This window comes from Fusarium subglutinans (assembly GCF_013396075.1).
Source record: "Fusarium subglutinans strain NRRL 66333 chromosome Unknown NRRL66333_c0000016, whole genome shotgun sequence".
In the NCBI taxonomy this organism is placed as follows: domain Eukaryota; kingdom Fungi; phylum Ascomycota; class Sordariomycetes; order Hypocreales; family Nectriaceae; genus Fusarium; species Fusarium subglutinans.
Window position 1 is genome coordinate 426222 of NW_023502079.1, and position 14306 is coordinate 440527.

Consider the following 14306-nt stretch of genomic DNA (forward strand, 5'->3'; position numbering starts at 1 on the left):
CTTGGCTATCTGATGGCACGGAAGATGATATGAATCAGGAACTTCATTTGTGTTAGTATATGGAACCATAAAATAACAGTAACTCACATCCGGCAAACTGTGCGATCGCTCAAATGAACAAATTGTTGCCCGAATTATCGGCAATAAAGTCTGGGAGTGGGTTTAGACTGAACAGGTACTCGATATGTTCCATCATGATGCGACCGGTGCCAGCAGCCTGTTCAACCATATATGATCCGAAGGTCACCCATTCGCCTGGCTCATGTATTGTGGCATCATGTATCTTGTGTTCGTGCTGCAGACTGTATTTCTGACGAATAGATTCTGCGAGTTGGCGTTCTGCATCGTATCCCATGATGAGGAGTATATCGAAAGTAGTAACTCCACGCTCGTCCTCATCCTCTAGTATCTCGGTAATACTCTTCCCTTGACGCTCATCTGGCGCTAAGTTTTCAACAATTGCGATGAAGTCAGGGAGGATCTCCGGGAAGTACTGCGCCGCTACATGAAGAGCATTACGCCCAAATTGTCCCTCGGTGAGAACGTATGCTCCATGCTCGATAAGAGCGCTTATAGATTCACGACTTTGCCTCTCAATGGCTAGATGAAGGAAGGTCCACGGCAAGGTGAGTGACGGATCCTCGACTATGACCTGGGGGTGGGCTTTGAGAATTGGCTTCGTGAACAGGCCGGACCCAACGCAGGTGGTTGATAAGCGTAGAAGCGGGTCCACTGGATACATGGACATAGGCATTTGACTGCTTGTACTGAGGAAGGTCGCCCATCTGGAGGCTACTTGTTCGTCCGCCAGTAGTAAGATAATGTTTTCAATACTTTCCCTATACCCTTTCCCTCCGACACACATGTAGTGTAAGGGTGTCCGAATCATCAGAGCTTCAAAAGCCTGAGCTTTGGCATCAACAAGTCGTCGTTTTGCGTATGGTCCAACGCTATGGAGTACCAGGCTTTCCGCCGCAGCCAACACCTTGCGGAGTAGATCAACCCTGAGATCGCGAGCGGCAAGACCCATAGACGTAGCAAATCCAAGCACTCCGGCCCCTAGTCCCCCGTACACCTTCCTAGTAGGATCTGCGCCGAATTGGAGTAGCAGTTGGGCTGCAAGGCCTCCGGAATAGTCCCGACCTGAAAGCGAGGTGAAGAGAGGCGTATGTCCATTCTCGAGAGGACTATTGATATCCACATCGGCTGACAAAGCGACGTCAAGAATAAATTCACATTGATCCCTTTCGGTGAGGCGATGTATGAAATGAAGAATCGTTGCGCCATCATATAACCCTTGATCCTAGGGCTGGCTCCGTTTTCAATCAACCACTTGGCCATAGCAAAGTGACCAAGATGGCAGCTCAGCAGCAATGGTGTCCAAGCGGGAGTATTTCCGTAACTATCAATGGGAACACCAAGCTCTGTAACTAGAACCTTTGCCAACTCCAGGTCATCCTTAACGGCGGCAATTTGCAGCAGTGTAAAACTCGACAGTTCATCGCATGCGTGTGCACATCGGAGTCGAATCACCTCCCGCTTGAACGCTTCCTTGTTGCGCTGGTTAAGCCTCTGAGAGGTGCGAGTTTCATAAGATGTCAGTAACTTGAAATCAAAGACCAAATGCCCATTAGGGTAAAGTGCGAATTCGTCTTTGTGACTCTTTGGCGCCATGTCATAGGCTATTTGTCTTGCTGACAAGAACTCATAGTACCATTGAGATAATCCGGATGCCCATGTCTTTGACGTGGTCTCGTCAGAGACAAGAAGATGCGCCGGCGTGTGATCAAACAGATTTGCCTGACTTTCCCAGATAACTTCGCTCACATGATTCTGGACCATTGCTAGCAGTTCATCTCGGGCATCTTCTGGTAATGGAGTGTCACAGGCCTCAAAAGCATTTCGTAGAATAGCTATGGCTTCTGGACTTTTTCTCATAGCAGCAGCAGCTAAATGCTTGAGGCCCATATCTGTCCACGGTTGGATGCTTGTACTCAGTGGTGGACCAGTCGTCCAATCGAACACCTGCGCATTGAGGTAAGCCCCAGCGATTTCATAGATAGAGTCAGGATCGCCGTCGAGTTCCAGTTTGCAGGCGCTTTTAGGTCATGAAAGACCTCTTTTCGAGCAGCTCTTGGAAGTAAAGACGGTTTCAGTCCATTTTCGAACGCAAACTGTGGCTGTTTAGCTGCGAGACTACTGAAATGACACGCTCTACTTACGTCTGGGACCCTGCGTAACGCAATTGGCTTCCAAGCGAGGTCAAGCGATCCAAGAGTAGATGGCTTGGGCCTATTATCCTCATAAATATATGTGAGTCCGCTTTTCAACTGTTGATCATTTGTGCCGGCGAGTCGTAGCAGTGCTTCTACCGTCATCCTTGTCTTGGAAATTGTTAGTATTGTTCTTCAAATCATCATTTCTGTGTCTTATACTTCTTGTTTTGACAGCGCGGATCTATGAGCCCGGTCGAGCTTTGCTAGGATACCTCTACACAATTAGTATGATTTAGTACTGGAAGATCAACATACAAATACCCTCTGACAGGCTCATATAACTGAGGTCGAAGGAAACTGAGTGGCGTCACTGGTCCGCCAGGATCAAGGTCATGCCTTGATCCGAGGAAACAATATTTCCGTATAGCTGCGAAGGATGCTCTGTTCTGCGGCGAAGGGTCGCAAGCCCCCATGAGAAGTGCGCGAATAAAATCCTGCTCATGTTCGCTGAGCACTACTTGACCCTTTAGGTTTCCCATTAATATATTAACGGCAGAATCTGGGTCCTCTGAGCGTCTGGTTTTTAATCCCAGGATTTTCTCGGGGGCGGTACCGGCAAATGGCACATGGCAGTTCATAACAATGCTGGCGATCAGGAGGCCAAACGAGTAAACATCTGACTTATGCAGATAACATAACTCGATGGGTTCTCCTCCATCTAGTTCTGGGGACATCCAGGGATTGCTACCAAGTCTTGCCTGGAACCTTTCCTGGGAGCCGTAGTCCTTAAGAATGACGGCATATCCAAAATCGCAGATCTTTGCCGTGACTGGCAGGAGTCTCTTGCTGTCAACCGCCATATCATCCGAAGCAAAGTCATTCACCTTGCGAGAGAAGATAAGGATGTTTGCCGGCTTTATATCAGCATGGACGATTTGTTCTGCGTATAGGAACTCAAGTCCATCTGCAATTTGTACTGTTATCTCCATTTTCGACTGAAAATTAATCTCAGTTGAAGATAGGTATTGCTTCAAGTTCCCCTGATCAGCAGTCTCAAGCAGGACCTGGGGCCAAACCCGACCAAGGCTGAGATCTTCGCTCCATGATATAGCCAGCAAGGATACAATAGAGTCGCAATCTCGGATTCTCTTATTCGACAGGACTCTTAGTTCATTGATCGCAGCTGAGAGTTGCTGAGAATCATCTGTGTAGCCTAATTGTTGAGATGGTTTGATCTTTTTCGTGACGTAATGGTGAAATTTATTCTTGGCTTTATTCTCGTCGAACCATCTTTTTGCTCCGAGAGTTGGATTGAGAATATCTCCGTCTTTACTAAAGCTGAGTGCCTCTGTGGATGACAATGCGGTAAAAGAAGCCACCTCACCAACGTGCACCTTGTTTATACCAGTGAAGACATTGGTTTGCGCACTGATGATTGGTACCTGTAAGTGAGCGGCAAGAGTAAGGAACTCGACTTGGCTTTTGACAACAAATGTCTTGTCAGGGCGTTGATCCAAATCAGACGATGAAGGTGGAGCAGTGTAAGTGGAAAATGACTGAAAAAGATCCATGATAACTCTAGGCGTTGGTTGTAATGGCGGAAATTGTTCCTTGGAAGATATGTATATGTTTCTGATTCTGTTGGAAGACAGAGGGAGGGTTCGATAGCCACACTATGGTGAGCCTTCACTATTGATGCCTAATGTGTAACAATGGGCTGAAACTCGGTCAGTCATGAAATGCAGCCACAACAACGATGATTCGGAAGCGCTAGCGCTGCGGACATCCATCGATGTTCCACTAATGTTGCTGTGGTGAGACACGGTAGAAAGACCTAATTCTCCGTTGCCCCTTTAAAGTCAAAGACTGGTATGAAAACTGGGTAGAGTATCGGGGTCTATTGGATGAGCACATCGAGGCTTCTGAGGCTGAAAGGGTAAAAGAAAGAGTCGAGACGGCTTCCAATTGGGCTAAGGAGACTACGAGCTGGTTGAAGAGGTAAGAAATGGTGAATATAGTTGCTATAAATTTGTTACACCAAATAAGGGTCCTTTTCCAGTACATAATTAGCCATGATGTTATTCGATAGCTCCACCTTGTCCAATCGCCGGCTGAGGAAGGTTGAGTGAACTGAAGATATTGGCGCAAATGTGATTGAGCTTATCAGGCAGCAAGAGCCTTTGTTCTCAGCCGTGGTAGGGAATGATGTTGCATTGGCTCCCAGAAACCGAAGGACAATAATATGTAACTGCCTGTTGTAAGGATTAGCATTGACTTCCTGAATATGGCTTCGATTGTTGGAGAGCTCACGTTATTCCGGATGTAGCTGTTCCAAGCACAGCCACTGCAGCAATTGAGATTAGAAGCCGGCAGCGAGCCCCCGATCGTGCCATCCGGCTGGCATGCCGATGCAACTGAGGCTAGAGATGCCGAAGCAACGGCGGCGATGAGAGAAGTGAATCGCATTTTTGGGTTGGTTTAGAATAAGAACTTTAGGTGTTTAGCACTTTCAAGAGATGATATGAGTAGTGATTGATGTGATATATATACACAGTCCTGCAAGGATGACCCACATCCTTGAGTTGCAGATTTTCCTGGGATTATGGCGGTGATGAACTCTGTTATACAGCAGACTTGATATTAATGGCGGTTTATGGGCCCATCAATATATGTAACTTTCGTAGCTCCGCGGACGACGTACGATGATCCACCGACGTTCCGCTGATGCTGCCGTGGCAAGACATGGTGGAAATTCCGCCGTTGTGTCTTCCGAGGTTAAAACTGGCTTCGATTACTGACTTATGTAACAAAGGTTTAGGATACCTTTTGCGGAGTGGAATCCAAGCAGCTAGTTAGAAGTCCTAAAAGGGGCTCATAGGTGATAGCGCAAGTCAATAGACACCCATTCAAAATAAATCGCTGACTCATTCTTCCAGGTACCGAACTACAGTCACCGACTACATAATGCCATATCACAAATGGAAAAAGCAAGGATCAATGGTCTCTGACAACTGATGATCATGCATTTATCGGCAATTATGTAGGCGCAGAGACTAACTTGATACGTGGCACCTGGATAGTACTAGGTCACAAACAGAAGACTATAAAAGGTACAGAGAACAACACCACAAGGCCTGGAAGGGCTGGCCTTGGCTTAATAGCCGAGTCGAGGTGCCGCTTCGGCTCTTTGCCGGCCGTGTTAGCCGACAAGGTTTTCGTTTATGGAGGTCAGCCTTGCAACCGAGCAGCACTAAGCCATCTCATGCCAATCAAGGCTGGCCAGTGGGGAAGCAAACGAGAGATTACTACTATGGCATTCGACGTCTACTAAATATCCTAGAATGGTTACACCGCTATATTTTGAATCCGTTTTCCTTCAACAGGGCGTCAACTGACTCCGTAATATCCCGTAGTGAAAAGTCAGTCCGATTGCCCGCCATCGCAGGGTTAACCTTGTTGTCGTAAAACAAAGTGCTCGAATAAATGCGATCGCCAAGCTCATGCGCAGAAGCCAGACTCATAGCCACAGAAGCAGGTTCCGACTTTCTGTCAACACTCTCAATAAAGCCCAAGAACCTGGCACTTTTCCAGTTATCCTTGGAGATGAACACAGAGACCCCAGTTGTATTGCTGGCAGTAACATCTTCTGCCATCAGCAAAACCTTTCCGCCGTGCCGGTGAGGTACGCTTACGGAACCTGCACCGGAGAAATTGTGATAGTTTGTCTGTGGGATAACAACTGGTGAGTGATGGCCGCTGTGAATAGCGAATTTGACGAGCTGATGTTTAGTGTTATCGCTGGCGATGAGAGTGTCACCGACGCGAACGACTCCTCCAAACCCAAAAGAGCGTGGAGGGGTGGTTGGTTGGCGGATGTAAAAAGGCGAGACTTTATCCTCGCAGTCAGCGGTGAAGAATACGGCTTGATGCTCTTTTAGACATTGATGAAAGGGTCTGCCCTATTGCCATGAACACGTCTCCATTTTCACTTCTCCTACCAGCTACAAAGACTTTACAAGCTCCCGCATATCACTCACAGCTTCCAGCTCCCAGCACCGTTGGCTCACTGCCTCAGCGTCACGTATCGAAACGCTGTTACATCCATCAACAAACTTCTCCCGCAGCTTCTCGTCGCTCAGAGGATTCGCGCGACTGCCAATAGCATGCTCGACATACTTCGTAAACACCTCTCCGCTTTGAAGTACAACGCTAATCTTGGCCGAGTCTGCTGCGATACTTGTATCGATATTGGCTGTAATGCGATCGCGGATGGTAATGACGGCTGGATCGAGTACAACATTGTCTTCATACTCTGACGGCGTGGCTCTGCCGAGGAGGAGACCGCACGCGCCGCTATGGTAGACGCTGAACTTTGCCTCTAAACCGTCCTTTGGAGTCTTCTTCCCAGTGAGTTCCAGGACGAGAGGGTGGACTTGTGCCGTGACAGACTCGATCTGCGCTGGGTTGTGTCCCTCTCTGATCAGTGCCTCGTGCAACTGTATGCATGCGTCGATGATAGGATGTATAACAATCCCACAGGGGAAAGGCTTGAAGCTATTCCTCACAATCTCCCAACGGCCGTTATCTCCACCAGCTAAGCCATCCTCATTATCAGTACCGAGCCAACGATCTAGAGCTTGGAGCACGTCTGGCTTGTTTGTGCCGACGACTGTAGCCCAGCCACGTTTGGCTTCCAGTGCGCCTTCACTGCTAGTGTAGCCTCCTTCAGCCATGACAGCAGCTAGCAGGCCGTTTTGAGCAGCGCGGCCAACGTGAAATGATTTGCAGTGTGAACCAAACATCTCTCGAAGGCCAGTGACTTGAGTCGCTGCGAGACCAATTGCATGGGTAGTCTTTGTTGGAGATAGTCCCAGGACCTTCGAGACTGCAACTGCCGCGCCAATTGACCCGACGATGGAAGTTATATGCCTTGAGGGATGTTAGTTGGTGTAATAGACATGCAGATGCATACACTTACCAGCCAATATCGTAGTGTTCTGGCCAGACAGCGAGTCCAGCCTTGCATTCAGCTTCTATACCAGCCATGAGAGCTGTGATAAACTTCTTTCCTGAGATACCGCCTCTCCACTCTGCAACAGAAAGAAGAGCGCTTGCAACTGGTCCTGTCGGATGGATGATGGTGTCGAGGTGCGTGTCGTCATAATCATGGACATGCGATGCTATACCATTGATCAACGCCGCGTGCTGAGCATCTAAACGCGAGGCTCCATTGTGCCCGAGTAGAGACGCTGTAGGTGGGCCGAAGAAGGGAGATAATGTTTGGTGCTGCAGGCAAGATACCCTCTGTTAGCTACCGTTTGGATGGGCAAGCGTTGATCTTACGGCGATCTTTGTAGCTTCATGATGACTTCCTGCTATGGTGCAGCCAACCCAGTTGTAGAAGCTTCGACTAGCTGCACGGATTACATCTTCCGGAAGGTCCGAGTATTGGAGGTTGTGCGACCAGATGGCGAGGCGTCGAGTAGCCATTGCGGCATTACAGTTAAAAATCTTGCTTGGTGTCAAAATAACCGATAATTCTAACTGCAGAAATATCCCTCCATGGAAGTTTGTAGGAATAGAACATTTAATGTTTATATGGCCTTGATGGGTGGCTCGTTGGCTGTTCCGACATCATCGGCTCTTCCGTCGGCTGAGCCGATCTTGCGGGGGCCGATCGAGCCGCAACAACCTCTGTCGGTTGAACCGATTGACTAACATGACTACCAATACGCTATGGCTAATATAGTACTGGAGACTGTGCAGACACCCAAACAGTGATAAGTCTACGACAAACTACATCGAACCCTTGCTAAGATAAAAGGCGATCCCTTTCCTCAGATCCCCAAATTCTGACAAGCATCTCTCGTCCTTTACTTTATCCCCATACTCTAGCTCTTCATCCCCAGGTCAACTAAACTTGCAAGCATTTACTGTCAGTAAGAAAGATGGGTTTCTTTGGATTCCGACGGAGGAAACTCCAAATGGCCCAGATCTGGGCCGTCATTTTGCCGTGCTATCTTTTGTAAGTCAGCCAAGATCCTGAATGAACATGGGGGAGTTCGCAAGAGTATGATAAAAGCTAACTAGTGATACTACTATGCAGTTCGGCTACAACAACTCTATCGCCGGAGGTTTTCTCAGTCTTCCGTCGTGGGTAGAAACCTTTCCTGCCCTCGACACCGTACACACCAAAGGAGCCGCCAAAGACCATAACTCGACCCTTCAAGTAAGCTCTTCAACTTCCTCCATTTTTGAACCAGTTTCTGACTGCAGTTCTGGACAGGGAACTGTCGTGGCCATGTACACTCTGGGCTGTCTCTATGGCTGCCTCAGTTGTATCTGGCTAGGCGACAAGCTCGGCCGGAAGAAGACCATCATCTTTGGCGCCTTGATCAACACGATAGGTGCAGCTCTTCAAGCATCCTCGTACTCACTGCCGCAGCTCATAGTCGGTCGACTGGTTTCTGGATACGGCTTTGGACACATTACAGACACTGCTCCCAATTGGCAGGCAGAGTGTTCTGGCGCTGCTCATAGGGGTGCTGCGGTCATGCTCGAAGGGTTGTTCATCTCTCTTGGCTTGGCCATCGGAGGCTGGACGAATCTTTGCATGTCCTTCCACCACGGCTCTGTTACCTTCCGGTTCCCCATGGCCCTATCGGCTGTGTTCTCTATCATCATCATGCTTACTACACCACTGTTACCAGAGTCTCCCCGCTGGCTGACAAAGAAAGGCCGTATCGATCGTGCAAGAGAGGTTCTGGCTGACTTGACAAACACTGACGCCAACTCCACAGAGGTACGTGAAGCAATCCGCGAAATCGAGACATCTCTGGCCCTCGCTGGAGAAGCCAAACTCAAGGATATCTTCACCAACGGCCCTCTCCGCCTCTTACACCGCATGTGCCTCGCCTGCGCGGCGCAATGCTTCCAGCAAATGAGCGGCATCAACGCCCTCGCTTTCTACCAGGCCAAGATCTTTGAGGACTACCTGGGCCAAACACCCAGGGCGGCAAAGATCATCGCTGCTTCTGTGTTCACGTGGCAGACTATCTGCTCGCCCATTGGAGTTCTGACGGTGGACAGGTTTGGACGTCGCAAGCTGATGATGGTCTCGTCTTTGGGGATGGGTGTTTGTATGGCTGTTGTTGCGGGAGGGTCGTCGCAGCCGGGAGATACGGCGTCAGTGGGAGTTGCGGCGGCTTTCATCTTCCTTTTCTCACTATTCTTCCCTACTGGGTTTCTTGGACTGACGTTTCTGTTTGCCGCGGAGATATCACCCCTTAGCCATCGAGTGCCCATCACAGCCATGTCAACTGGTAGGTTACCGTTTCTCAACTTGTCCGGGATACTTCGCTAACTAGTAATAGCCACCGCCTGGCTGTTTAACTTTGTAAGTCTGAATACCTGCATGTGATGGACCGAGCTCTAACTTCAGGGTTCAAAGGTCGTCGCCGAAATCACTCCCATTGGACTAGCTACCCTCAAGTACAAATACTACATCATCTACGCCGCCATCAACATCTGTCTAACTTTTCCGTGTGAGTGCATTTCCTCATGTTTTAGATGGCCGCAGTAATCTCTGATGGTTCATATTAGGCGTGTACTTCTTCCCTGAAACCAGCGGTCTTCACCTGGAGGAGGTCGACGCCATCTTCTTGGACAGTAGGAATATTTTTGATACTGTTTCTATTGCTAGACATAGTCGACAAATTAATCAAAGGGGTAATCCTGACAAGGGGCGCGAAGAGAAGCAGGAAGTGGCACAGATCGAGAAGGGAACACCAGCACATTAAAGCATTGAGGAGTTCAATGTATCGCAATACGTGTTTATTAGGTTGGAGTTTCTGTAGAATTGTAAATATAGCAAGTTATGCCAGGCGTTACATTTAAGGCTGCCCTTTCGGCAATTGCGAGTCCTTAGACATGGCCATATATCCGATTGAACCAACTGTGCGTTCACCGACTACCCTGTCATCATCCAATCCTGTCAGTATCCATCAACAATGGCCTTTTCATACTACACAACAAAATATAGACTACACCTGAAACATAATAGCGGTGCCTTAGGGTGCAATTAGTTACTAAGCCCGCTCAGCTCGCCTACAGCGCCATCGCTTTAGAGGTGGGGTAACTTGAATCTCTCAACCTCTCTCACCAATAGATGCATTACTAATGTCCCAATCACAAACCGAATCGTCAAGCGCGATACCTGTCCGTCGTCGCCCTCGAGGTCTGGTCGCATGTCGTCGGTGCAAGAGCCGCAAGCAGCGCTGCGATAACGAGTTCCCAGCCTGCTCGAATTGCCTCGGTGCGGGAGAGAAGTGCTCCTATGGCGCCAAGCAAGCTTATCCAGCAGAGTACGTGAAGTCGCTCGAGCGCCAAATTTCAAGGTTACAAGATGAGATAGCCTCGCCGCGACAAGATGTTGTCATTCCAACCAATTGGCAACAGACGCTATCGATGGTTGACACCCAATCTGGGATAAATGAGACTGAGCCCTCAAGCTTGACAGAGACAGCGACTTCCGACTTGGAAGCCAGCGCTGGGATCGTTGCTCCCTCGCCTGACTCCTTCTTGGGAACTTCAAGCGGATATCCTCTTACGAAGCTACTGCGATCAGCATTGCCCTCCTCAGTACATGCACGCCAAAGCCATCAAGCTGGAACTTCCCACCAAATAAATCTCGCCGCACGCTCATTAATAGGCGTGCCTGCCAGTACAGGGCTGCAGGTTCAGAGCCAAAAGATATCTGACGGCTCACATTTGCCCAGCAAAGAAGTCGGCGACAAGCTCATTGAAGCTTACTATACAAGAGTGCACCCCAAGCATCCCTTCCTGCCCCGAAAAAGAGTCCAGTCATTGCACGAGGCGAGGCTCGAGCTCGTCCGGCACATAAAGCTGTCCATTCAGAGGGTGTGGCGAAAGGATGCGACTACGCGACGTTGCAACTGGTGTATGCCATCGGGGCACGTTACCTGCAGCTGAGCAACGACGATGATCATTATTCATCTCCAAAGGTTAGGCTCTATCCCAAAAGAGGATCTACATGTCTAAGTTGATAAATCCAGCGACACTATGCCCGTGCAATGGCAGATGCAGACAGTATCTTTGCGACAGGCAAGCTCGAGAGCTTGGAAGCGATGCTTCTGCTCACGATATACCAATTAAGGTCGCCGACAGGCCCTGGCGTTTGGTAAGCAGCCACCGCACACTTGAAGAGCATTGCAGAATGAGCAATCTAACGGCAAACAGGTGGATGATCGAGACAAAAATGCGGTGTTGCATCGATAACGGCCTTCACCGACAAGTCCCAAACCTCCCTCCATCTATCGACGAGAGACGGAAAAGGATTTTCTGGACGGCATACATGTTGGAGAGATCAGTTGCCCGGACTATGGGTCGACCTCACTCTATTTCCGATAGAGATATTGACGTCGCGCTTCCAGCCAATATTGACGATGAATTAGATACAGACGAAGCCATTGTCGCAGCCGTTGTTGAGTCAAGTCAACATCCTGCTCAGATCACCGCGCTCACGCCAGCCATTCACATATTCCGGCTACAACAAATAGATTCCAAGATTTCATACACGGTATGTCGCGTGGACAAGGATGTGTCCGAGATAAAACCACACAAAGTCACACGTCTTCGACAAGCTTTGGAAGAGTGGAAGGCTGCAATTCCTCAGACCGATCCTGAGAATAGACCACATCCTTACCTCACGACAGATTATCACATGATTCAATACCACAAAGCCATTATACTCCTGAACCTCCCATTCTTACCCACCCTCACCCCGCAGAGCCCAACCTTCCATGAGATCGTCCACTCCGCCGGCCAGGTCTGCTCCCTGTCGAAACGCCTTCACGACCAACAGACATGTATCTCCTTCTCTCTACTCTCACTCCACGCCAACTTCGTCGCCGGCTTGGTCATGGTATACTGCTTCTGTCTAGACTCGTCAATCTTCAGTCCCAAATTCAGCAGGAGCGTACGAGCGTGCAGCACGATGCTATACATCATTTCCGAGAGCTGGCCGAGAGCGGTTCAGGCTCGAAACGCATTTGATCGCCTTGTCGCTGCTACCATAGAAAGTGAACACGATGAAAACAACGGCCTTTTCAGGACTGAGGATGATATACATGTGTCGCAGGACGGTTTTGCGGCAGACGAGTCGGGTCATCTAGAGGTTTGGAATAGCTTTGAGTCGATACCTGGGGATCATCAGATTGATCTGGGGACTTGGATGCATGATAGCATTTTTGATACGATGGGTATGTTTCAGCCAATGGATTCGGCGGAGTAGGTTGCCGACGAGTTTACTCGTGCCATTACAACATTTGCTTAATTATATAGTAAATTACCATATGCCTCGTCTTATCATGCATTCGAGGATCCACAGCTCAGTCTCGCTACAATTATTGTTCCGAGCCGATCCCTCGCGAGAACCAACAGCCGCAGTCATGCATGATGCTACTTTACTCTCATGCAAATCAAGTCCCAAAAATGGCACCAAGTTCGTCCGCTTCAGGCCCGACGATTTCTTTATCTTCTCTTCCCTCAAACCCAACTGTTGTCTTTCAAGACTCTAGTTTCTTCTCTCGAAATAATGGACAGTCGCTCCCCACCTTATCGGAAGTCTTAGCAAAAAGCGTGGCCCAAAATACCTCCCAAGATCATGAGAAAGCCAGGCGGGGGGCTGTGTTTTTCGAGTCTCTAGGCCTCGCGGTCAAATTTGGCCGGGACGAAACTGTCAATATCTCTGAAGGTCAATGCCTCTGGGCCCTTAGGCGAGTTCTTCCACAAGTCCCGGTTCCGGAAATATACGGCTGGTCCACAGAGGATGGCTACGTGCTGCTTTATATGGAGATGGTGAACGGCGTCACCGTCGAGGAACGTTGGCCATCGATGACCGAGGATGAGAAGACGGGTTTCTGGGGCGCACTGAGATCTATGGTCTCGAGTCTACGGACACTGTCTCAAGACCCCAATGATCAGTTTCTTGGTGAGTGAGATGACAGGATGCGTGGCGTATCGCTTGAACTAATGATTACAAGGCCGAATGGATCGTAGCCCTTATTATGACATCTCTATCACCAATTCTAACAGGCCCCCAGCTGGTCCTTTCACCACTGTCAAAGGTTTCCATGACTGGATCTCACTAGTGCTTAGGCAGGCCGTTAAAGATCATTGGCCAGGAATGAAGCCAGAAGAGATCCCTGATCCCTATCGTGAAATGCTCCCAGATGACGGCCAGGTTGTCTTCACCCTCGCCGATCTCCATCCGAGCAATATTATGGTCAGCCCAGACTCCCCATCTACGATCGTGGCACTTATCGACTGGGAACAATCCGGATGGTATCCTGACTATTGGGAGTTCTGTAAGGCTGAGTATACAGCCGAATTTGGTTCAGAATGGCATGGATATATGCTGAGATTCTTGGAAGAACCTAAAGCGATAGATGGATTTCTCGAGTATACTAGAGCACTGGGTCATTGAGCATTGATTTACTTTTAAATATTACAGTTGGCGGAACAATTAGCGCCGTTTGCTATGTCATTGTGATAATTGGTAACTGGACCAAGAGATGAAAACTTCTTGACTAGAAGCTATCAAGGCTCTTTTTTTCTTGTGCTTACACATAGCCTGTGGAAAATCAAATGCAAGAAGATTAGATACAAGAGAATCCCATAGCAAGCACGGGTATGTAATTGTGTTGAACTAGGATCGCTTCACTCCTGACGCCGCCATCCCTGAAACTTGTACTATATAGACTCTCGTATAAAATGGTCAGGAAGACCAGTGACGGCAACAAGTAATGGATGAGTCTATGCTCCATATGCAAAGCGTACGCTGATTTCAAGGTTGCTGTATTCACCGAGACTTGGGCATCATTACGAGTAAGCCACTGCGGCAGATTTAGCAGCTCTTTATGCATGCAAAACAATAAAACTTGACTAAAGAATGCTAGCTTTTGCACCATTGTAGGTGGATCCTAATCAAGCTCACGAAGTACTATGTCTTTCATGAAGAACGTCACACATTTAGCCAAGCAGTACAGAGAGAGTCATACTTTTTGCCAT

The 14306-nt window shown here is 48.7% G+C and overlaps 3 protein-coding genes across 3 annotated transcripts; 1 reads left to right on the forward strand and 2 right to left on the reverse strand.

Annotated features, from left to right (window-relative positions):
- Positions 1-109: 109 nt before the first annotated feature.
- On the reverse strand, positions 110-3787 carry FSUBG_1965 (serine threonine kinase; the record flags this gene model as incomplete). Its single annotated transcript, XM_036679687.1, has 3 exons — positions 110-1143; positions 1212-2098; positions 2532-3787. The coding sequence occupies 3 exons, from the start codon at positions 3785-3787 to the stop codon at positions 110-112; spliced, it is 3177 nt and encodes a 1058-aa protein (XP_036542608.1).
- A 1782-nt stretch (positions 3788-5569) lies between these two features.
- FSUBG_1966 (immune-responsive 1) lies at positions 5570-7706 on the reverse strand (the record flags this gene model as incomplete). Its single annotated transcript, XM_036679688.1, has 4 exons — positions 5570-6175; positions 6254-7145; positions 7195-7502; positions 7560-7706. 4 exons carry the CDS (start codon positions 7704-7706, stop codon positions 5570-5572), a joined length of 1953 nt encoding a protein of 650 aa, XP_036542609.1.
- A 610-nt stretch (positions 7707-8316) lies between these two features.
- Positions 8317-13722, forward strand: FSUBG_1967 (sugar transporter; the record flags this gene model as incomplete). Its single annotated transcript, XM_036679689.1, has 11 exons — positions 8317-8445; positions 8503-9538; positions 9590-9612; positions 9667-9760; positions 9819-9884; positions 10424-10579; positions 10630-11175; positions 11322-11415; positions 11475-12496; positions 12943-13227; positions 13280-13722. 11 exons carry the CDS (start codon positions 8317-8319, stop codon positions 13720-13722), a joined length of 3894 nt encoding a protein of 1297 aa, XP_036542610.1.
- Between the last annotated feature and the right edge of the window lie 584 nt (positions 13723-14306).